Genomic DNA, 25,317 nt, shown 5'->3' with positions numbered 1-25,317 from the left:
CTGCAGTTTGTCATGGAATGAGAGATCAATTTTCGTACTTATACAAAACCTTCTTCTTTCTAACAATAGCTAGACTGCACAAATAAATAAATAAATAAATAAATATACTTTTCTTAAAATCCTTCTCAGGCAAAATGTTTGTGTATTGAGTTTCCCTAACAAAGATAGTGTTTAATAAAGCACGGTAAAAACTTGACTTGCAATTTAATCATTAAGAAGTGGAATTTGGTTAATTTGGCGCTTTGGTGATCAGAGACAGAGACTTGCACACTGCTACGTTTGACAGCATGCCACAATTTATTTTAGGGTCGGCAGTCAAAAGGAACATTAACCCCCGGGCTCACCTCCGAAAAAAATAGAATGCAAAAGCGCAGATTAAAAGGAATTAAGGCTGCACGTTATTTTTATGAAGAGATCAGACGGAAAAAAAGATTTGGTTCCTCAGTGTAACACTTCTGCTGTCCTTAGTACTTCACCTTTTTGTCGTCTCAAAGGTTTTTACATCGTTTTGATTACTATAATGACTTTCATTCTACCTCTTGGTGGACATTGCGAGATGTTACAGTATTCCCAACGCATATTTGGATCAGTTGTGTAGCACCATGGTCCATCCGGGGCACTTCCATCTGGGTTACGACACATGTTATTGGAATCATTCTGACTCTCATCAACATCTTCAGGAATCCTCCAATGACGGTGAGGGCATTGTGCAGTCCACCGCTGACAAGTACGACCAGACCGAGTGAGGTTAACATTGCCACGATAGCCAACGCCGATACCATGATAACAATCTAAAGATCAAAGGAGATCTGTTAATATTTATTCGATAGTTACTCGGGGATACTCGGGAAAAATCCGAGTGCTCCTTTGTAGGAATCGAACCTAAGTAAGACCTTCCGATTACTAGTTTGGATGATCTACCATTGAGCTATTGGAAACTGTCGGAAGCGAGGCCGTTAAACTACGTTCAGGTGGCAGTGACTGTCTCTCTATATTGTCGAGACTGTGCATTTCCGTTATATTATGCAGCAGATAGCAAACGTCAATCCAAGTCGATGAAATAAAGAGATACTGAGGACCGTGATTATGAATAGGTGATGATAGATTCTCAGAAAATGCCGGGCTTACGAGAAAAAAAATCCCTTGCAAGTTTTCCAGAACAGGATTCGAGCCCATTGCCTTCGATTACAAGTATCTCTACCACCTAGCTGTAGAAGACGCGTAGGAGCCAGGGGAGGGGTGGGGGCGCTAAGCCATTAATTTGTGTGACCGATACGTTTTGCATACCGTTAGGAATTGAAATTGTCGAAAGGTGTCCTCATTCTTCTTTTATCAAACAATATACATGCATCATTCTGTGCTTCAATGACATTATCCTTTTAAATAAGTATCTTACATATGATCAATGCCATTCTTAACTTAGCGTCTTTCAGTCCTCTCAGTAACTACCCTGCTCCCAATATAGAAGGTTCCTTAGTGCACTCGTTCTTATTTTCAATACAGTTGTATTAGTGACCTTGTGTGGTTGTTCAGTAGTGGCGAACACAAGGTTCAGGTGTTGTCATCTTTACAGTTTGGATGTTTAGACTGGACGAGGCATGCTTTAATTCAGAACACACTTGCTCAAGGAGTGGATAGCGCTATCGAACACATTAGTCGCTATCCAGTGGATAGATGGCACTTCATGGGATGTATATAAGTTAAAGGGACTGTACACTTGTGTGAGATTTGAGTGGTACATAGAGTTGACAGCAAAGGCACGTAATTTGCGGAGAAACCATGAAGGCATCCAGCAATTTTTACGCCAGGATATCAGTGTTGCCACAGCTTTGAATGAAAGTTAAATGTGCGTCGTGCAAGCTTTTTCATTCTACACCGTCGTCATTGGCTGAAGATGCAAGACTGTTGTTAGACAACAAACCACAGTGAGCTTGCGACAGCATAAAAAACATTTGTAACGTTTCCTCCATACCTGTGCTTCTAGTATCGTCATCTGCCAATGAAAAAATAAGAATATTCAGTGTTTTATGTCAGTCAAACATTTAAGAGAAAAACTCACAGCACCGAAGAGATTTTAGTGAATGCAAAGTTGTCCTTTTTGTGGACAGGCAGAGGAGGTGTTCCGGATAACTAAAAGAGATGTAACTATGGAGACTGATGATATCAGGCATAAAAAATGACCAAAGATTCAAAACGCTTTCCGCTTTTTCTTGATTCTCAATACCTGTCTGACTGACATTTTATTGAGATTGTGAGGCGTATTTACGCACTGATAACTCTATGAACTCTATGGAAAGCCACAATTTTCTTATACACTCATATTCTTTTGGCCTTGAATTCATAAAGTTTTGTCTTGTGGTGTGGTTTTGTCATTATGTGACAAGGTTTGACGGTTACGTGTTGTGTTTCCATCATGATGTGTTGAGGTCTTCTTTTGACGTGCCGTGTTTACATTTTATGTGGTAAGGTTCTTGTATATGACGGTCGAGTTTCTCCCTTTATGTGATTGTAAACTCAGCACGTCAAAAGAAGACCACAAGTAACCATCAAACCACATCACATAATGACAAAACCACGTCACCTAATGACAAAACCACATCACATAATAATGATGCCACAGTACACTACGACCAAACTCCAAAAATATCAAGATCAGACAAGTTTTCAAGACCAAAAGAAGAATGATTAGGTAAGAAAGTTATGGCTTTCCATACATAACTCTTGAGATATACCTTTATCAACTCCTTTCATAGAACCCAATTTTTGTAATACATATGACTTATTTCAGTTTGTTTAGTAATTTCCAAAGCGTAGAACAGTAATGTTTAATCCGTTTGCATAGCTCCTGCAACAATGTTGGGGCCACATAAGCAAGTTACATATCATTGTTTCTATGGAGATAATATAGAGTTAACACTCGTTCTCATGGGTCCTCATAATGCAGTGTGTGGCAAGTGCCAATATTGTTCAGAGTTATTGAATACCTTTGAACATCACTGTCAACACCGTCCTACGATGTTGGGCAAACATTGTTGAAACCTGCTTCTAGCACAGTTAACAGCATTCAACAACTGCCCTTCAGTATTGGAACAATATTGTTTGGAATTGCTGGATCCATTTCCAGACGACAGCCAACCTCTTTCATGCTCTGCCAAATCAAGCATTCTGAGACTGTCAGTTTCAGACGGCAGTCGCTGAGTTCGTCCGCATACAGCCTTCATAGTGCAATGCCTTATCAACCAAGTCGCTCTTTCTAATATTGGCTGAACTTTGCTTTTATTTGCTGTGATAATGAAATCACGTACCTGGTAATGAACTGGATTGGTAGCATTCCGGTGCGTTCCCTCCACTGGCAACGGGGTAGGTCGAGCAATTTATCATGTCATAATCAAAACGTGGCGCTGTTTTTGCTGCCTCCCTGATAAAATCCATCTCTTTTTTGCACAGAACGTCATTCACATGGCTGCAACTCCTGCGACAAATCATCCGCTTTCGAGGCTTTTCTAGAGTAGTATCACATGGTGGAAAATGATAACGACAAAACAAATCTATCAACGTTGGACTGCATTTTTCCTCAATTTCGAAGAAATTAAAGTAACTCTGAAATGTCTTTGTTTCCCTTTCGCCATATTTTATTGTCGCTTGATCACCAAATACATACAAGCTTGTTATTATGCCTTTGCAGAATCCGTCTAATGGGTATTTGTAGAAGATGCATGAGTTGTTTCTTGAAAACGCGCTGACGGCAGGTACCGCCTGAGTGCACCTACAGAAAGAAGATGTTCTAATATTAAAAGAATATTATTGACCCTTCCAAAGTTATGGCTTAGATAACTGGACTACAGAGATAGAACCAACGTTGCCGGTGGCCTGACCTCAACGTGGAGGCAAGGATGGAACCAGGGTTTCCGGTGAACTTACTTCGACAAAGTCGTCATTGCTGTTGTTATGTAGAAACATGATTTATGCATTGCAAGCAGGGAGGTCTACTCTCTTTGTTTTACACGAGTTTACAAAAATTAATGATGACTGATTTGCTGAGGAAGAGATACTTGGCAGAGTTTCAGAGAAAAAAATGAGATAATACGCTAAAGCGAATATGATAACAAATACATAGCAATATTGATCCCGATAAATCCACCAACCCTATACATTCAGTATCTGGATGCAAACAATTTACTTATGATATGAACAGGCTTTGTTGCAATCTTTCCCTCTTTGTTTCCATTAATTCGGGAATGGAAAAGAACGTCCATTTTGGCAAAATTAGCAATCAAATTAAGGCAGTTGTATTCATGAAGTTTTGGCCCCTGATTTTACAAAAGTAAACATGGTTGAGGTATAACCAAGATACATAAACAAATATAGTTTATTTTAACGTGATTGCTTGAGACCCTATATTGAGCCGATTTCTATGCGGCCACCTCTGATTTTGTAAAGTATATTTTCAAACAAATGGACGACTCTGCATTCGAAAAAGGTCCGAGCTACGTCGTGTTAATTATGAGAGAACGGCTGAAAAGCTGATAGAAAAGTCCAGTTTCAACAATGAAACCTTTTGGTTGCGTCTCCCATAGACTTTTCTCCATGTCACGTTATCACGGTTTGTTTGTCGTTGCCGTCCTTGAAAAGATGATTTTATAATAACATCACTGATAATGCTGAACAAAGAAATTGACACTCGTAATTCCACAAGGAAGAATACTGTGCTGCCTAGTTAGATTGTACACTTAATTGGTTTTCGCGCCATAAAATTAAATTACCTTTGATGACCACAAAGAATATATATATTGAATAAAAGAGGAAACAACAAAAAAGATTCTTAACACTATGGATTATGGTTCCATTCCGTTGTCAATGATAGAGATTCATTCGAGGGTTTTGCTGGGAAAAATAAACCCACGTTTAAGCGCCGCTTTTGCATTCTTGATGTTTGCCTGACCTAGAGATTTGGTAAATTCACGTTCTTTTTTACCAGGAACATTGCTATGCATTCAGGCGCAATTTCAAAGTCAAGGACATTTCGTAATGTGTTACAAGACATTTATCCATATCACATGTGGTCTTTCTGCAAGTCATATAGCATCTCTGGTAACGTATAATGTGATTGTCTCGATACCTAAGCCAAAAGCAAAAGACTAAACAATTGAAACAATGACTTAGACTTAAAAACATAGAAGCTGCTTACAATACCAAACAATAGTAGGTTATGAGAGCTGCTACGTTACTGCTTCCCGAAACTTTACATCTCTCTCTCGTATTTAGCATTTCGAAAACAATTCCTGTTCATACGAATCATATCTTTACTTACCTTGAACTGTTGTTCATGTTCACGCTTGTTTCATTTGTCGCAGACACTAAAAAAACATGTTAAACTTGAAATAAATACAAGAACAGCTTAGAATTATCTGCGAACAAAAAATTACGTTACGGTGCTCAAATTGACAATTGATTTAACCCTTACTCAGGGCTAATCCTATTGGACTTTGGAGTAATGGAGATTGAAAGACTGACGTATCGTACCCTTCAAGAGAGCGATGATCGAAACGTTTGTTGTTTTCAGTAATAAAAGTAGTGTTTGACTTGTAGAAGGAGGAGACTCAATTAATGTTTTTAAACAGCCGCCGATAATTGAAGGGATATCGGTAGTTGGTGTTGGAGACTGACCCGTTGCAAGGAGATCGTTAGATCAGTTTCTTGATCGGGTAGTTTGCGCCAAAATTTCTTTATCCAAATATTATCTGTTCACGTTACGAGTGAATAGTTATTGTTATTCGCCAAGGCAATTAATTAGTTATTTTGCAACAGGATTCAAAGAAGACACATCAAGGGAACATTCTCATTGGAATATAGACTCAGAGGATTGGAAGGTTTTTATGATGATAGCAGCGCTTGCTTCTCCATGACCGATAGCGTTAAACCCATTTACTTCTATTTGGTATTCTGTCTGTGGAGTAAGGTTCGTCAAAGATATTTCTGTGACATTGTTCGAAACATTCACTTGATTGTACAAGGGTGATCCAAGACGCTGGTATGTAACACGATAACCAAGCAGAGGTTCCTTGCCAGAGGGCAGAGAAGTAGGAATTGCTTCCCATGACAAGTAAATAGTCGTGGCATTGAGAGCGAAGCCGTCTGGTAATGTTGGAATCTTCCTGGGCACTAATGAATAAAAATTACAGACAACAATACTTTCTTTGGTCACTTCAGGGTAATGAGCAAATGCTTTGGAGAAATGGATGTTGTCTATGTATGCATCTCACCATAAAGTTATCCAATTGAATTTTTAAAAGATCTTGAATTGACTAAAAACAACGGAGTGGCTAAAATCACAAAACTTAGAAAAAAATGGGGTTAAATTTGATCAATTTGAATGCACGATTTGATACAAATGTGTACGTTTTTTGCTCTAGTGTCGACTTAATTTATTTGTTTTAACTTCGGTCCTGTCATCCTATATCTTCAGTTTGTCATGGAACGAGAGATCAATTTTCGTACTTATACAAAACCTTCTTCTTTCTAACAATAGCTAGACTGCACAAATAAATAAATATACTTTTCTTAAAGTCCTTCTGAGGCAAAATGTTTGTGTATTGAGTTTCCCTAACGAAGATAGTGTTTAATAAAGCACGGTAAAAACTTGACTGGCAATTTAATCATTAAGAAGTGGAATTTGGTTAATTTGGCGCTTTGGTGATCAGAGACAGAGACTTGCACACTGCTACGTTTGACAGCATGCCACAATTTATTTTAGGGTCGGCAGTCAAAAGGAACATTAACTCCCGGGCTCACCTCCGAAAAAAATAGAATGGAAAATCGCAGATTAAAAGGATATAAGGCTGCACGTTATTTTTATGAAGAGATCAGACGGAAAAAAAGATTTGGTTCCTCAGTGTAACACTTCTGCTGTCCTTAGTACTTCACCTTTTTGTCGTCTCAAAGGTTTTTACATCGTTTTGATTACTATCATGACTTTCATTCTACCTCTTGGTGGACATTGCGAGATGTTACAGTATTCCCAACGCATATTTGGATCAGTTGTGTAGCACCATGGGCCATCCGGAGCACTTCCATCTGGGTTACGACACATGTTATTGGAATCATTCTGACTCTTATCAACATCTTCAGGAATCCTCCAATGACGGTGAGGGCATTGTGCAGTCCACCGCTGACAAGTACGACCAGACCGAGTGAGGTTAACATTGCCACGATAGCCAACGCCGATACCATGATAACAATCTAAAGATCAAAGGAGATCTGTTAATATTTATTCGATAGTTAGTCGGGGATACTCGGGAAAAATCCGTGTGCTCCTTTGTAGGAATCGAACCTAAGTAAGACCTTCCGATTGCTAGTTTGGATGATCTACCATTGAGCTATTGGAAACTGTCGGAAGCGAGGCCGTTAAACTACGTTCAGGTGGCAGTGACTGTCTCTCTATATTGTCGAGACTGTGCATTTCCGTTATATTATGCAGCAGATAGCAAACGTTAATCCAAGTCGATGAAATAAAGAGATACTGAGGACCGTGATTATGAATAGGTGATGATAGATTCTCGGAAAATATGCCGGGCGTACGAGAAAAAAATCCAAGTTTTCCAGAACAGGATTTGAGCCCATTGCCTTCGATTACAAGTTTCTCTACCGCCTAGCTGTAGAAGACACGTAGCAGCCAGGGGAGGGGTGGGGGGCGCTAAGCAATTAATTTGTGTGACCGATACGTTTTGCATACCGTTAGGAATTGAAATTGTCGAAAGGTGTCCTCATTTTTCTTTTATCAAAGAATATACATGCATCATTCTGTGCTTCAATGACATTATCCTTTTAAATAAGTATCTTACATATGATCAATGCCATTCTTAACTTAGCGTCTTTCAGTCCTCTCAGTAACTACCCTGCTCTCAATATAGAAGGTTCCTTAATGCAGTCGTTCTTATTTTCAATACAGTTGTATTAGTGACCTTGTGTGCTTGTTCAGTAGTGGCGAACACAAGGTTCAGGTTTTGTCATCTTTACAGTTTGGATGTTTAGACTGGACGAGGCATGCTTTAATTCAGAACACAGTTGCTCAAGGAGTGGATGGCGCTATCGAACACATTAGTCGCTATCCAGTGGATAGATGGCACTTCATGGGATGTATATAAGTTAAAGGGACTGTACACTTGTGTGAGATTTTAGTGGTACATAGAGTTGACAGCCAAGGCACGTAATGTTCGGAGAAACCATGAAGGCATCCAGCAATTTTTACGCCAGGATATCAGTGTTGCCACAGCTTCGAATGAAAGTTAAATGTGCGTCGTGCAGGCTTTTTTTTAATGCTGAGCTTGCGATAGCATAAAAAACATTTGTAACGTTTCCTCCATACCTGTGCTTCTAGTATCGTCATCTGCCAATGAAAAAATAAGAATATTCAGTGTTTTATCTCAGTCAAACATTTAAGAGAAAAACTCACAGCACGGAAGAAATTTTAGTGAATGCAAAGTTGTCCTTTTTTTGGACAGGCAGAGGAGGTGTTCCGGATAACTAAAAGAGATGTAACTATGGAGACTGATGATATCAGGCATAAAAAATGACCAAAGATTCAAAACGCTTTCTGCTTTTTCTTCATTCTCAATACCTGTCTGACTGACATTTTATTGAGATTGTGAGGCGGATTTACGCACCGATAACTCTATGAACTCTATGGAAAGCCACAATTTTGTTATACACTCATATTCTTTTGGCCTTGAATTCATAAAGTTTTGTCTTGTGGTGTGGTTTTGTCATTATCTGACAAGGTTTGACGGTTACGTGTTGTGTTTCCATCATGATGTGTTGAGGTCTTATTTTGACGTGCCGTGTTTACATTTTATGTGGTAAGGTTCTTGTATATGACGGTCGAGTTTCTCCCTTTATGTGATTGTAAACTCAGCACGTCAAAAGAAGACCACAAGTAAACATCAAACCACATCACATAATGACAAAACCACGTCACCTAATGACAAAACCACGTCACATAATAATGATGCCACAGTACACTACGACCAAACTCCAAAAATATCAAGATCAGACAAGTTTTCAAGACCAAAAGAAGAATGATTAGGTAAGAAAGTTATGGCTTTCCATACATAACTCTTGAGATATACCTTTATCAACTCCTTTCATAGAACCCAATTTTTGTAATACATATGACTTATTTCAGTTTGTTTAGTTACTTCCAAAGCGTAGAACAGTAATATTTAATCCGTTTGCATAGCTCCTGCAACAATGTTGGGGCCACATAAGCAAGTTACATATCATTGTTTCCATGGAGATAATATAGAGTTAACACTCGTTCTCATAGGTCCTCGTAATGCAGTGTGTGGCAAGTGCCAACATTGTTCAGAGTTATTGAATACCTTTGAACACCACTGTCAACACCGTCCTACAATGTTGGGCAAACATTGTTGAAACCTGCTTCTAGCACAGTTAACAGCATTTAACAACTGCCCTTCAGTATTGGAACAATATTGTTTGGAATTGCTGGATCCATTTCCAGACGACAGCCAACCTCTTCCATGCTCTGCCAAATCAAGCATTCTGAGACTGTCAGTTTCAGACAGCAGTCGTTGAGTTCGTCCGCATACAGCCTTCATAGTGCAATGCCCTATCAACCAAGTCGCTCTTCCTAATAGAGGCTGAACTTTGCTCTTATTTACTGTGATAATGAAATCACGTACCTGGTAATAAACTGGATTGGTAGCATTCCGGTGCGTTCCCTCCACTGGCAACGGGGTAGGTCGAGCAATTTATCATGTCATAATCAAAACGTGGCGCTGTTTTTGCTGCCTCCCTGATAAAATCCAGCTCTTTTTTGCACAAAACGTCATTCACATGGCTGCAACTCCTGCGACAAATCATCCGCTTTCGAGGCTTTTCTAGAGTAGTATCACATGGTGGAAAATGATAACGACAAAACCAATCTATCAACGCTGGACTGCATTTTTCCTCAATTTGATAGAAATGTAAGAAACTCTGAAATGTCTTTGTTTCCCTTTCGCCATAAGCTATTGTCGTTTGATTACCAAATACATACAAGCTTGTTATTATGCCTTTGCAGAATCCGTCTAATGGGTATTTGTAGAAGATGCATGAGTTGTTTCTTGAAAACGCGCTGACGGCAGGTACCGCTTGTGTGCACCTACAGAAAGAAGATGTTCTAATATGAAAAGAATATTATTGACCCTTCCAAAGCTATGGCTTAGATAACTGGACTACAGAGATAGAACCAACGTTGCCGGTGGCCTGACCTCAACGTGGAGGCAAGGATGGAACCAGGGTTTCCGGTGAACTTACTTCGACAAAGTCGTCATTGCTGTTGTTATGTAGAAACATGATTTATGCATTGCAAGCAGGGAGGTCTACTCTCTTTGTTTTACACGAGTTCACAAAAATTAATGATGACTGATTTGCTGAGGAAGAGATACTTGGCAGAGTTTCAGAGAAAAAAATGAGATAATACGCTAAAGCGAATATGATAACAAATACATAGCAATATTGATCCCGATAAATCCACCAACCCTATACATTCAGTATCTGGATGCAAACAATTTACTAATGATATGAACAGGCTTTGTTGCAATCTTTCCCTCTTTGTTTCAATTAATTCGGGAATGGAAAAGAACGTCCATTTTGGCAAAATTAGCAATCAAATTAAGGCAGTTGTATTCATGAAGTTTTGGCCCCTGATTTTGCGAAAGTAAACATGGTTGAGGTATAATCAAGATACATAAACAAATATAGTTAATTTTAACGTGATTGCTTGAGACCCTATATTGAGCCGATTTCTATGCGGCCACCTCTGATTTTGTAAAGTATATTTTCAAACAAATGAACGACTCTGCATTCGAAAAAGGTCCGAGCTACGTCGTGTTAATTATGACAGAACGGCTGAAAAGCTGGTAGAAAAGCCCAGTTTCAAAAATGAAACATTTTGGTTGCGTCTCCCATAGACTTTTCTGTATGTCACGTTATCACGGTTTGTTTGTCGTTGCCGTCCTTGGAAAGATGATTTTATAATAACATCACTGATAATGCTGAACAAAGAAATTGACACTAGTAATTCCACAAGGAAGAATACTGTGCTGCCTAGTTAGATTATACACTTAATTGGTTTTCGCGCCATAAAATTAAATTACCTTTGATGACCACAAAGAATATATATATTGAATAAAAGAAGAAACAACAAAAAAGATTCTTAACACTATGGATTATGGTTCCATTCCGTTGTCAATGATAGAGGTTCATTCGAGGGTTTTGCTGGGAAAAATAAACCCACGTTTAAGCGCTGCTTTTGCATTCTTGATGTTTGCCTGACCTAGAGATTTGGTAAATTCACGTTCTTTTTAACCAGGAACATTGCTATGCATTCAGGCGCAATTTCAAAGTCAAGGACATTTCGTAATGTGTTACAAGACATTTATCCATATCACATGTGGTCTTTCTGCAAGTCATATAGCATCTCTGGTAACGTATAATGTGATTGTCTCGATACCTAAGCCAAAAGCAAAAGACTAAACAATTGAAACAATGACTTAGACTTAAAAACATAGAAGCTGCTTACAATACCAAACAATAGTAGGTTATGAGAGCTGCTACGTTACTGCTTCCCGAAACTTTACATCTCTCTCTCGTATTTAGCATTTCGAAAACAATTCCTGTTCATACGAATCATATCTTTACTTACCTTGAACTGTTGTTCGTGTTCACGCTTGTTTCATTTGTCACAGACACTAAAAAAACATTTTAAACTTGAAATAAATACAAGACCAGCTTAGAATTATCTGCGAAGAAAAAATTACGTTACGGTGCTCAGATTGACAATTGATTCAACTCTTACTCAGGGCTAATCCTATTGGACTTTGGAGTAATGGAGATTGAAAGACTGACGTATCGTACCCTTCAAGAGAGCGATGATCGAAACGTTTGTTGTTTTAATCATTACTGCTGGGGCGCTACACCACGGTGTACGCCTTCTAGACGTCTTGTTTGATGCTAGAATCAGTGACACAATGTTGGTACACCGACGGGATTAATCGAGCATCCCTCCCTCACTAAAACGTACTGAACAGTTAGTTTGGGTGCATTGCGCTATGCAACATTGAAATGTTGTTTAGAAACTAAAACGTACTGAACAGTTAGTTTGGGTATATTGCGCTATGCAACATTGAAATGTTGTTTAGAAACTAAAACGTACTGAACAGTTAGATTGGGTGCATTGCGCTATGCAACATTGAACGGGGGAAAGGGGGTGGGTGTTTCAACGACTTATGACCGTGATTGTAGCTTCGATGCGAAATAAGCCCGCGAGGATGGCGGTTTATTAACCTGGCCTTTGTGACGTTTGCAGGATCGCAGTTAATTCATGTAGGTAACAAAGGAGACTCTACAATTCGATCCATCGAAGGGTTTTGGCGGCTTTTAATCAAAACCTTACTAAAAAAGTCGTTACTGTCCGCAAAGCAATAGTCTAAGAGCAAAAATGTCCCCACAAGATCCACGTTAGAGCAGATTTGTGTGGACGATGACGATGCGAGGTCTTTGATATTTGGTGCACACAAACCTACACAAGTCGAATGTGGCTCAGCGTTGTCTACACTCTTTAATATCGACAACAATATTCGTCATCAAAGTGGTCAAAATGATTTGGACTCATGAGGTAATGACTTACTGTCTATTTCGGATAGAGTGCAGACAACCCTGTCCATATTTGATTTGTTTCTCACCACAAAATTCAACGTCAAAGAAAATGTTTATTTCAGAGCGTGACCAAGACTGCGACACAAGGAAAGAGCTAGCGTTGTCTATAACTTTCTCGCAATCTCATTGGTTGCTTGACAAGTTGAAGCGACTCTTATCGACAATGGCAAATTAGCGAATCAGATTGCGAGATTACAAGCAATTGTGGTAAACACTGCAATTACCTTCAAGGATTAAAGTAACAAACATGTATGCTATGAAGGGGATTCTTTGGGATAAACTCTCTTCTCTGTTTCCAGGACGCATGGCTTGGCCTCTCAATCTATAAAAAAAAGCAATTGTCTTTTTAACGAGAAAAGTGTAACAAATCCGATTTATTCTGAAGGAGGCGAGCCTTATTCAAAGCTGCCTGAGGCCTCAGCGCTAGCTCTGTTATTTCTGTGCGTGCTGGTTCTTCCTTTTTCAGTGCAAGACTTAGCGAGACCGCACAATATTTTGTATTATAATATAGTTTCTATATAACGCGCGCTCTCATTGGTTTAAACAGGGTGCTTTATGAAAGTACAAAGCACGGAACAAACGAAAGCTCACACCATTATCCGCAGAAATGGCAGATGAATTTCCGAATTTTTGCTTGGGTATTATTGAAGCTGTCAGTTAAAGGCTTGCTCAGATATTCTGCATGTCAAGTGCTTTGGATGGAAGACCTCAGCCGTCGCCCGGTCCAGCAGTTCCTTCAAGCTCAGAAAGTCCTCACGCTAGAGTTCTTCATTTACAAAATTCCCAACAGGTTTTCAGATTCAACTCAAGAAAAGTTAAAGTAGGGAGAAACACTACACTTCTTTCGTGCTCTGGCCGCTTCCTAAGTGCTTTACAACACAACAGAGCACAGTCAAGGCTTCTTTATTTGTTAACTATACTTCCTGTGGTACAAAGCAAAGAAGGTAGACAAAATAGGAAAGAGATAAAAATAACACGGATGGAGTTGGTCAGAATTCACGATTATTTTATATGTCTCTGTTCGTATAGTTTTTTAACTGTCTTAAGGATGGTGCCCACTATTGTTATTGCGCGTACATTCTGCGCCTCTCGAGATACTCGGATTTCCTATCGGCAGTGCTTAATAATAGGGAATATTTTTGCGCAGTTCAAAACTATGCAGAGATAACAGAACTTAGCCAGTTCTCTTTGTATCCAAAAAGAAAATTGGGGGTAACCATGCATTTTTCAGAGCTAATTAAGCTTCAATTTGGAAAAGAACGCCATACATTGCTTTGTATTTTAAAACTTTTTACAAATATTGTTGATTAGTTATCTTCGAAAAATGCGTGGTTACCCCCAATTTTCTTTTTGGATTTCAATAACACTTATTAAGATCTGCTTTTCCCGCATATTCAGTAAACCGCGCAAAAATACCGTTGAATTAGTAGGCACCGAGATTAAACAGGAGTTCATCAGTCAATAAGAGCCTCTATCTACACTTATTCCTTGAGTCAACCCTCTCGGAGTATATTTGTTTTTAGAACAGCTTTTTCCTGCGAAACGTGTCATATTTACTCAGCGAAACGGGCGTGTTTGTTGGGTTATATGAGGGATCATTTTGTAATTTTAGCAGACATGCATTGTAGAATTAAAGAATCTATTTATTCGTGATCTTATGTCAGCCTTAAGGGCCTACTGACGTAGTTTTTGGGGTGCGTTGCTAAGGATGTAATGGTTGAGTAATTTGAGAAAATTTGGCATTATATTGGTCAGTTTCCAACTTTTGTAAGCCAATGACCCTAAATATGACGTCATCATACCACGCCCATGGTCACGTGACCAATAAAAGAAAAGTCTAAATTTGTCTCCGTGCTACGCAATTTGGGTATTTAATCGATGGTTTGATAATGTGTATTCGTTTTTGCATCCAGCCAAGCATGGTTTTCTTTTTATTTTGAAAAATGTTCTTTTTAAAGACATAAACGATACTGAAATACTTATAACTTTTTCAAAAAAGATGATTTTAAAAAATCAATGCTTAGCTATATTCTGTATTTGGGGGTGAAACGTGCCATGTAAAAAAAATAATAATTCAATTTAAAACCGCCGGAAATTTAGCTTTTTTCTTAAACCGGAAGCGAGTTCGTTTACGCATGCGCAGTTGATTTGAGAACGAGCGCGAAGAAGGGCGAGGAAAAACCTTCGATGGAAACAACAGTTTGTGCGGTGACTTTTGCTTGTTAGTGGGTTTTCTTGTCAGCTTATGATATGATGACGTCAGTTACCGGAAGTAACATTTCACTTCCTTAGCAACGCGCGAAAAATCCGTCTGTGGGCCCTTAAATGAAAACGTTGGCAGTGAGAAACTTTATCTCTATTTTTAGCATTATGTTAATCAATTTCGTTAGTTCCCAGTCCGTTCAGTTATATTTTTTGAATTTAAATTTATCTGTAACTGCGTAATAATCACTTCTGATAATATGTTGTAACATACGAAACGTTAAGTTTACAAAAAGTTATGCAGTTCAAGCAAATGTTTATAACCGCTGTTTGCGTTTTATTCTTATTGAACAACAGTTTTCTCATTAAACACAACACTCCTGAAATTTAAATAATTGACTTCGGCAGAGACTAGCAGAATCTTTTCGAGTGGCTTATATTTGGTCTTACAGCTGTAGAGATTGCTCCATTATCGTCAAAGTTGATTGAGGGTACATAAGGAAGCAAACTTCAGCCTCTTTGGTAAAATTTGCAAGTGACGATGTCGTGCCAGTATGGCAGCGTCTTACAAGGGAAGTTAAAATAGAAGTAGGAAGTGGAAAAGAGCGCAGTTCAGCGATACATGTGCCAAGGCGATTGATACCATTTAGTCGAGAACAAACACATGACCTGTTAGGCAACCAAATCTGTATTTTGAGTAAAGAGCGGACTACCTTACTATAGGAAATTATCGCTCCCTAAAATTTACGGGAATCGTTAAAATTCGCGTTAATTTACATCGCGCTAATTATCTTGAGCGTTATTTTCCGCGACGTTAATTAAGTGCGCATGCAGCGTTAAAGAACCTTACTCACCCACTTAACATTGCGCACCTTTGTTGTTGTTGTTATCCGGGAATTTGGAGCGTCTACTTCCTTATATGGGCAAGTATCGTTGAGTTATTTTTGGACTCGAGAGAAAAATTAGAACAATTTTGTCAGGAAAATAAAAAACACTTCGAAGATCCTCGATTAGGATTATATCCTGTGAAGTTAAATGGATTTCGAGCGCTTTTCTATGAAGCGTGGAGCTAAGTCTGCAGTGAATTCAAGAGGGAAATACGGTTTCTACAAGTGGTACTAAGTTGCACTTGTTTGAATTTTAAACTTGACCTTAATTAATAAGCAGGCAACCCACATTTTATACCCAAGCAGTTCGCAATGGAAACAACAAGGCAAGATAGCTTAATTCGCTGCTAGCGTGGTATTTGGTAAATAAGCTTTATAATACAAGCGGTTAGCGATAAGCGAGTGCGAGTATTAAGTAAACTTAAGACAGGTTCTTCAGTGTGGCGCGCGCAATACACAGTTGTAGCATTAAATGAAATTCTCTTACTCTACGTTACTAGAATTTCTTCTTTTTCAATTTTACCTAGTCTTAAAACGGGTGTTGAATCAAACAACAATTTCTTCTTCCTGTAAATAAACACAAGCTGACCAGCTTCTGACCTCTATAGTTTTCAACATTTCCATACTAAAAATAAAGATGTTACACACACGCTTGCTTCCACAAAACGTAGTTTTATTATCAGTGAGAAAATGAAATGAACAGCAATGGATAACAGCTTTTTACTGATTGCGACGGGAATCAGTATTCTAATGTTTGCCGAAGATTTGCCTTGCCTCTTTGTTCAGTGCCGGCAGCCTGAGCGGTAGACACGCATAACAATATTTGAACAGAATTATCGATCCGACGGTGGATTTGCTGTTCGCGATTCCTTAAAATGTAGTCCAATAAGTTATTTTTTCATTTCCCAGAAATGATAATACTGTACATTAATTCTCATCGTTCCAGCCGTTAATCGAGGAATTCCCAATTGCGGTACTTTTCCCTGTCATTAATAGACATTATTCACGATAGCCGCCATGTTGGACTTGCCTTTAAGGCCGGGACACACTAGGCGACAAGTCGCAGCGACATGTCTCTGCGACAAATTGCTCCATGTGTACTACTTGCAAAACAAGTCGCTGCGACACGAGGCCTGTTCGGAGCACACGCAGTGATCTCGTATGAGGGGGATTGTGAAATAGTTTTCTAATTCAATATGGCTGACCATATGACGCTCTCTCATTGGTTCATTTATATTTTGTCGCAGCGACTTGTTGCGGAAAGTGTATACACGATGCGACAACGCTGCTTTCGCTAATTTTGTCGCTGCGACTAGTCGCACGAATTCAAACTGGTTTGAATTCGCGCGACTGATCGCGGCGACAAAATTCTGCCGCAGCGACAAAGATTTTCATGAAATTAACCGTGTCACACAAGGCGATTTGTTGCAGCGACTTGTCCCCGCGACGTGCCGCAGCGACTTATCGCCTAGTGTGTCCCGGCCTTTATCATTCAAATTAGCTACACATTTCTGAGGGGGCAAACAACACAAGTTCGAGAGATTATCAAGAACATCTTAGCCACACAGATGGTTTGTTTCACGTTCATTAAATGTTTATCACCTAAGTAGTAAAATAGAATGCTTACACAAGTTACTTCGATGTTTTTTAAGTGAAGAATGAGCTGATAACAAAGTAGAAAGTCAAAATGTCGGAGACAATCAAAAGATATAAAATTATTATAAAAGGTACTTAATTCTAAATTCAAAAATGTACTTTTACCAATGTTAATTCAATATTTCGACGAGCCGATTTTCCGCAATTTGCCTTTATTCCAATGTTTGCCCCCCAGCATAACACATGGCTAATTTGCATGACAATCTGAAAACCAAGATGGCGGCTATCGTGAATAAGGGCTATTCCAAGAGCAGATGGTTCAACAACGATTCCATTTCCATTTTGCGAAGGGCGAGTCATACATAAATAATATTAGAAACTCAAATTCTAATATACATAGCTTATTTTTCAATGCAAAACAGAATTACTGAAAGCCCATCTGATGTCCGATGGAAACAGTCATAGAAGTCAGAGTTTCGGGGGCCCTGAAAATGGCGACTGAAGTAATGTGGGCGCGCAATGTAAAGTGGGTGAGTAAGGTTCTTTAATTTCCGCGCTCTTAATTGCCAGTATTTTCACCCGAATTATGAAACCTTTCCAGACATTCATAACACCTAAAAAACAATAAAATAAGGTACAAGCTTTCTTTCTTTCCGTTAACTCGTAAAATAATTAGAATTTTGAGGACTGTTTGTTGTCCAGAGGGCTCAGTTTTGATTATTGATTTATTTTGCATCCAGTGTTGAATAATTTTTTTCCAGTGGTCACCACCAGCTGTGTCTTAATCGCGTTAATTTCTTTTATTGTGAAATTCTACCTACTCCTTTGCGTTAATTGTCTTTATTCGAGAGTGGTTTTACATTAAATTTGCGTACGTGGCATTAATTTCCAATACCTTCAATTAATGGAGCGTTAATTTCCTATAATAAGGTAGGTTTGGTGCAAAATATCTTTTAGACTGCGCGCAGTCCCTTCGTATATCAGTCGAGCGGCCCGCTTTTCTGAGGCAGTCGTATTTGTCACGCAAACAAATAAAATGGCCGAGGGAGGCTTGAGACGAGAAGTGTACAAGCCTCCCTCGGTCGTTTTATTTGTTTGCGTGACAAAAGACGACTTCCTCAGAAAAGCGGGCCGCTTGACTGATTTACGAAGGGACTGCGCGCAGTCTAAATATCTTTTGAAGAGAAGTGTATCCCAAAGGGACAGCACTTTCCCAAAGAAAAAAAGGATTTTCACAATTTGCTCTCTGGCGGTAAAATTTGGCAACATTAAGTCTATATTTCTACATATTAAACTCTCCAGGGACGGTACACTGAACGAATCGATAGGATGCCTTTTCTTTAAATGAAAGAACCCCAAAACTGCGATTGTACGCAACATTGTAGTTTTTGTAGTATTGTATTTGCAGGCCTTCCTCCACAGTAATGAATAAATAAGTATTCTGTTAATATAAAACCCCAAAGGTGACCTCTTTGCTCGAAACCTTCGTATCAAGGAAATAGTGCGGCGGTTTATGAATAAAATCGTTTGATTTGAATCGTTATTGGAATGCCACTCCTGTTGCATGAACTAAATCCAAAAATTCCCATCTATGTGTTAATTTTCACGTAAAGAGTAATACATATTCATTTCAGGATTTGCTTTGTAAACAGTCAACTACATGCGATTGCTTTTTGTCTGTTGTGATTTTGGCCGTGTTATTTTTCGTTAGAAGTGTTACCTTCGGGTGATATTAGCCCGGCAATCACTCAGAAAGCTGCCCCTATTGACAAGTAAAATCGTCTGGCATTAGAAGAGTAAAATTTGTTAGTCTCTTTCTGAGGAGGGACATTATTAAGTTGCTTGTAAAACCGCTTCTTAGCTCATTGTCTTTCGGTTATGAACAAAGCAAATGCACTTCCATTTATCAAAGGTCAAATATCGAATCGATATCCAAGCACTTGATAATAAATAATGAAGGACTCAGAAGAACAACGGCTTTCCCTGACTTCCTTAAGCCACGGTCATTATGCCTATTACAGTAATTTTTCACTGAGTTGAACAACGCTTAAACTCAGTCGTACGGGACATTATGAGTAATATGTACCGGCAGCATACCAGTGTCTCCTTGTTTAATGAGGACTGATATCAAATATATACTCGCTACTTTAGTAAGGTCAAGCAGTACTGGAAGTGTTATTAATGAAATGTGAAAAGAAGTATTAAAAAGCGAATTGTTACTAGAGCCGTGTCTCCCTTCAAGCACTGATACAACCTAAGCCCATGCAGCCTTTTTCTCTTACTTTGACACTCAGCTGCGTGTAGACGGCAGTTTCATAATTTCCCGTCAGATTCGATCTAAATTAATCCATCAATCAGTGTTACATCGGAATTTACCTCTTAAAATGCAAGCTGCAGAAATGTTACCAAGGTTTAGTCTTCGTTTTACTTCGTGTCCCCTTCTTTTCGTGTTCGCAGTTGTTTTTCTAGATTGTTCGATTCACAACGCAAACCAGACATACGTCATAAGGAACATCTTTTGCCCGGGGGGGGGAATTCCCATATGAAACAGACGGGGATGCTCGTCGTGTCGCTTTGGGGTGTAAATTTTGGATTTTGGTCTCGCTTAGGGTGTTCCGGGCAAAGCGCCAATATTTTAAGCCGCCAAGGTCTCGTTTAGGGTTCCGCGAAGAAACACAGAATTACGCGAAGAGAAACAGAAGTCAAATTTTCTTTTTAACTTGTTTTTAGGGGTCAAAATTTGCTTAAGCCGCGCCCAGATTGGTATCCTTTAGGGGTCACAAAAAGCTTGAGCCACGCCCAGATGGTCTCCTTTAGGTGTTAAATTCAAAATTTCCGACGAGCATCCCCGTCTTTTCCACATGGGAGTCCCCCCCCCCCGGGGTCTTTTGTCGCTGAAACGGCGAAGTAAATATTTCACTGATGAATGAGGAAGTGGTTTCTGCTTGTAGTGAGAGAACCTACAATCCGCGACAAAATTGTCGACACATTGACAATTTCTACCTCCTATGCCGCATTTCTTGTGTCTTTTAGCCTTCTTAGGTAGTTCAATTTGCCCCCTTCACCCTCCTCCCCCCTCCATCCTCCCCAACAAACAATGTTCTAGCGTGATTCCCGGAATATTTAGGTACAAATTGTAGCTTGATTCCCGGGATATTTGGGTACAAATAGGCAACATTTCTTGTATCTTTTAGCCTTCTTAGGTAGTCCAATTCTCCGCCTTTCCTTTGAGTACAAATTGTGGCGTGACTCCCGGGATATTTAAGTACAAATAGGCAACATTGGGGCAGGGGGGTCTTTATATCAATAATTTAGAACATTATTCAAAGTACAGTGTTATCTTACACTTAAAAAGAACTGTTCAAACACAATGTTGCTGATTGTAGTTTCCAAAAGATCTGTTACCCGGTTCCTACATTGTTCGATTCACGTGACGCTAACCAGACATGACGTCATATGAAACTTCTCTTGTCGCTGAAAGGGCTATTAAAAATTTCACTGATGAATGAGGAAGTGGTTTCTGCTTGTAGTGAGAGAACCTAATTTCCAAAATCTTAGATCTGTCATAGCCCGGTCTGCTAATTATATTTCCTATCATTAATGCCAAAGTTACACCCAAAAATGTCAAAGATAAGGGAAGTTTTGTTTTTTTACCTAGGTCTAACTCGTATTTCCGTAACAGAAATGACGCACTACTATCCTTGCATCTGTGTCACGTCACGTCTGTGTGACGTCTGTTCAGTCACGCGTCTTTTCTTCCTTCGAGCTCCTGATTGAGAATTCTATCGAGCTTTTGTATCATCTTTCCTCATCTCATGGAGCGATATCATTTGTGAGACAACGGATAATTAGGGCTGAAGCGTGTGCGATCGTGTTAATTGTGCTCTTCAGTTGTTCCTTGCCATGTGGGTTGAGCAAGTGGCAAAGCAATCTCGTTCCCAGAGACCGCTTTTCTTCTAGTCAACACCAACAGCATGGACTCTGAGCCAAAGTGGGAGGTCCGCCTCGACTACGCAGACTCAGAAATCTGAAAAAAATGCGCATAAATTGGCCCTGAACAGAGTCCGTGTTCTTGGTGCTGACCAAAAAAAAAAAAAAAAAAAGCGGGCTCTGGGAACGAAATTGGCAGCTAAGCCGCCATCCATCAATCGCGCATGCTCCATTGACTGCGTCAGCAAAGTCTCTTAGGTTGAATTCCGAAAGTTTGTCAGGGAAACAGATATAATTGTGTAGAGCGGCCTTTCCTGATAGTCTGTCACAATGTATACTTAAGTCGTCCGTCTCAACCAAGGCATTGCTTTTTTCTAGCTCTTTACACCTAAACGAGAAGAAAGAAATTATTGAACCCTTACATCTGATTTAAAGGAAACCTCTACTAAAAAGCATATATAATCTTAAACCACAAAACGTAATGTTTACAATGAAAATTGTTGGAACTTTTTCTAATGAAAGCGTTTGTAATCTGAAATAAATAATTTTCAAAAACGCTTGTTTTGGTTTTCAAATTTCCTGGGCGCCGCCATCTTGAATAGTTGTGACAGGTCGCGGATACCCCATTAGAGACGTTCCTTTAGCAACGACGACAGCTATAGCTACGGCAACGACAACGCCACAAAGCAATAATGATGGAAAAATAATCGTGCTGCACTTGTAGCACCCATTTTACTGCATTTTTTTTGCCGTTTTCCACAAAACAACCGACCAAATTTCAGGTTTTGATGACAAAACCGTTTTTGGTTTTTCTCGTCACAGCTCTTACTATAGTTTCCCTTTTAGCGATAAACTGCTAGAGAAAGGCACAATTTGGACACATGACTTCCTACATAAATTCCTATTATCTAAGGCGGCGATATTGTACTTGACACAAGCATGTGAGGCCGTTGACGTTTGGATCAAATTCCAGCTAACTGATGTCGAACAAAGTCAAGTTTTAGGCCTCGGGTCACGACGAAACTCGTTTCTGCGCCGTGTGTGTCAAGGTAATTCCCTTGAAAATGACGTACTATCCAGATTTTTTTCAAACTTGGCGCAATTGATACTCATACACAGGAAATTAAAAAAAATGCAATGAAAAGATGGGGTCACCGTGTTCGTTTTTGCGCTGTATGCCTTTTATTCTAAGTGTTTTTTTACTGAATTACGCGAGAAGCGCGGTGCAAAACAAGGGCGAACTAAACGAACTATAAATCGTCGAGGCGTTGTCCGAGGGAAGAGTATGGTAATTGCTCTCTTGCTCTCTTGGGCTGCCTGGACAAGTATTAAGGGATAGCTTTTGGACGAAAATAGCAGAGTGGCGCAAAGACAACGAAGTTAGGAGTTCTATCATTTGAATACGCCTTAAATGGGAATGAAAGAGTGTTACAGTAACATTTCAATCACTTACGCTTTTTGTTTGCAACTTCTGGTCAAATATCTTTACAAGCTCGCCAAACAAGGGACGTTGTGAGGGATCTTGCTTCCAACAAGACACCATCACTTGATAGCTAAAAAGAAGAAATGTCAAGTTAGCATTAGACTTTGAGGGAGCTTTTGTTCCACAATCAAAAAAGTAATTGGCATATTTACGTGTCATCTGAGCACCCTTCTGGTTGTTTCAGCCTTTGTCCGGAGTTTAAGAAGTCCAAAATCTCGAGGCCTTTCAAAGCCGAATAAGGCATTTTTCCTCAAAGAAATAAAAAAAACAACAAAATAGAAACAGCAACAACAATAAGTACTCCAAAACCACTGGTGACACAGGGTTGGGTTATTTGCACTTCTTATCGAACAATATCTTGTTGGGTTGGGTGGGAAAGGGTGGCGGTAGAAGGCATTTGAGAAATAGACTACTTCGACGATACGGCAGCCATTTTGAATTATATCGTTGCAATAGCTATAATCATATATTATGCAATGTTTATAACTGGAAGGGATAGATATTCGAAATAAGGTGAGACGCTTCGTGACCCATATTCAAAGGTAACATTTGGGGACGTTATGTCGCAATACCTGAAAACCTCAGTGTTAACCCGCTTTGGCAGATAAACAACACTCTGTAAGGCAAAGAATGATGCTGGGTAAGGTATTGATCTCTAGTGATTTGGGTTAAGCGCTGACTCGAAATGGTTAGCTTTCATAAATTGTTCGTGCGACACCATAAACTTTAGTAAGATCGTTTGGTACTTTATGTACCGACAAAACTAAGTCTCTCACCTTATTTTGGAGTATCCATTCCAGTCCTACATACATACATACATACATACATACTTAATTGACCTCTCCCCATAGGGGCTTAAGAGGGCCAATGAATCAACGAAACAACAGAACACAACAACTACAACTGTTAAGAATCCTAACTGGCCGGAGGCAACCAGTTGGCTATTTACAAGTGCAGCTGGGAAGTTGAACCAGGGACTACCAGGATCAAATTCAACGAGTGGTCAGAGCGGGTCTTGAACCCGGGATCTCCGGATCTCAAGGCAAGCGCCCTAACCACTGGGCCACACTGCCTCCAGAAACCATTGAGTTTTCACGGGGAAAAAAAAAAAAAAAAATTTTTGCCTCTTGAGCATCCCATAATATCTTTTCAAAGAATAGAAATCGAAATGGCTGCCGAATCGTCGAAGGAAGTAAATTTCTACTTTCTAATGAAACTGTGGTGCTGCGTCGGTGGTAGACTGAAACTGGAAAATTTGGTTTTATCAAACGTGTTGATAAATGTCGAATTACCACCGTGAACGGTTTGGAAAGCTGACGTTTCCAGCGTTAGCCCCTCATCAGAGTGGATAGAGGAATTGTGGGTGTTGTTGGTTTTTATGCGGGTGTCGAAGAGCTTTGCCATTGGTGGATAATACATGGTAACAAAAAATTTGTTAATAAATTAATGGAATGAGAGGCGTTCATTGATTCCGTGAGGATAGAGTGTACCTAGTTGAAAGATGACTTTTTGGTCCATATTCTTACGGCTCTCTGTGTTCCCGTGGTGTAAAGATAGGCCGCAAATTGTCATGTTGTGGTGGGAGTGATTAGGAAGATCAAAATGGCGCCCAGCTGGTTTTGATGCATCTGTGTTTTTTTTTCTACATCTTGTAGGTGTTCGCGAAAGCGGTCCTCCAATCTTCTCCCTGTTTCGCCTATGTAGGTCTTCTTACATAGTGTGGAGGTTATGTAGTAGATGACATTTGTGGAGATGCATGTAAAGTGGCCAGTGATTTAACGGATCGATTCGGTCCTGAGATCTTAACCATGTTAGAAATAAAAGGACAAGTTTTGCTTCGTGTGCGTGTACATTAAAAAAGATCCCGGTTGGTTGTCACAATTGAATGCGCTCCTATCTAGAAAGTTACGTGTGTTTTTGTAGCGTTTGAATGAAATGAGTAGTGGTAAAGGAAATATATGTTTAGTTTCGGGATTATTGCGGAGAATTTTGAAGTTTTTGAGAATGACATTTTTGACTGCAAGCTTTTGTGAATGGTAGGTAAGGGTGAATGGAATTCTGTTGGTTTCTTCGTTCTGTGACGTTTGTAGTGCGGTTTCTAGATCGATTTCTTGGGCACGATGTTTGCCTTTGGTGACAGGGGAGTCAGGGTAGCCACGTTTTTTGAAAAACTGGCACATTTCCTCGCACTTCTGGATAAAGTCGGTTTCGGTTTGAATCAGGTTTCCGAGCTCGGTCTTTTGACAGGACGTTGGTTGAAAAAAATATTTGAGTGCTTGACGGCCTTCATTGCTGGGGATTACGGTGTACAAAGATTTTATGTCCATAGTGAATATGATTTTGTTTTCGCCTTTATCGTACAGCAACATAGGTCTGGCGGAAATTTGCGTTTCACCAGAAATCAAAGAAACTTGTTTGGTTTTAGCTCATTTCTTTCCTGATATCTACAAATATCAAGAGACTTCTCAAAAACGTCACAAGATAGAATATGATAATATACAT

At 39.5% G+C, this 25,317-nt stretch overlaps 2 protein-coding genes across 9 annotated transcripts in view; both read right to left on the bottom strand.

The window, feature by feature from the left end:
* The window catches only part of LOC138003962 (uncharacterized), a 48,362-nt gene extending 28,425 nt beyond the window's left edge, over positions 1-19,937 (bottom strand). For 3 of the 6 annotated variants that reach the window (XR_011123708.1, XR_011123710.1, XR_011123709.1), the window contains exons 1-11: positions 19,779-19,937; positions 12,942-13,039; positions 11,705-11,750; positions 9,699-10,159; positions 8,366-8,386; positions 6,985-7,239; positions 5,861-6,162; positions 5,312-5,358; positions 3,306-3,766; positions 1,973-1,993; positions 537-791 (exon numbers count right to left, since the gene is read on the bottom strand). Coding sequence is in view for 3 of the 6 variants with exons in the window: in XM_068850291.1 (XP_068706392.1) it covers positions 537-791; positions 1,973-1,993; positions 3,306-3,766; positions 5,312-5,358; positions 5,861-6,162; positions 6,985-7,239; positions 8,366-8,386; positions 9,699-10,159; positions 11,705-11,750; positions 12,942-13,023 (1,951 nt within the window). In the remaining 3 variants the exon portion in view is untranslated. The remainder of the gene's footprint in view (positions 1-536; positions 792-1,972; positions 1,994-3,305; positions 3,767-5,311; positions 5,359-5,860; positions 6,163-6,984; positions 7,240-8,365; positions 8,387-9,698; positions 10,160-11,704; positions 11,751-12,941; positions 13,040-19,778) is intronic. The other 3 variants (XM_068850291.1, XM_068850293.1, XM_068850294.1) reach the window with 3 other exon arrangements.
* Positions 19,938-20,525: 588 nt separating this feature from the next.
* LOC138003963 (uncharacterized) overlaps positions 20,526-25,317 on the bottom strand; it is a 37,339-nt gene continuing 32,547 nt past the window's right edge. For 2 of the 3 annotated variants that reach the window (XM_068850295.1, XM_068850297.1), the window contains 2 exons: positions 22,968-23,064; positions 22,774-22,885 (listed from right to left, as the gene is read on the bottom strand). In XM_068850295.1, coding sequence (XP_068706396.1) covers positions 22,774-22,885; positions 22,968-23,064 — 209 coding nt within the window. Of the gene's footprint in view, positions 21,721-22,773; positions 22,886-22,967; positions 23,065-25,317 lie in introns of those variants that run through there. The other variant, XM_068850296.1, reaches the window with a different exon arrangement.

The sequence above is a fragment of the Montipora foliosa genome, chromosome 5 (genome assembly GCF_036669935.1).
Source record: "Montipora foliosa isolate CH-2021 chromosome 5, ASM3666993v2, whole genome shotgun sequence".
Lineage (NCBI taxonomy): Eukaryota > Metazoa > Cnidaria > Anthozoa > Scleractinia > Acroporidae > Montipora > Montipora foliosa.
The sequence above is the reverse complement of the archived record's forward strand: the minus strand, read 5'-3'. Positions and strand labels throughout refer to the sequence as shown.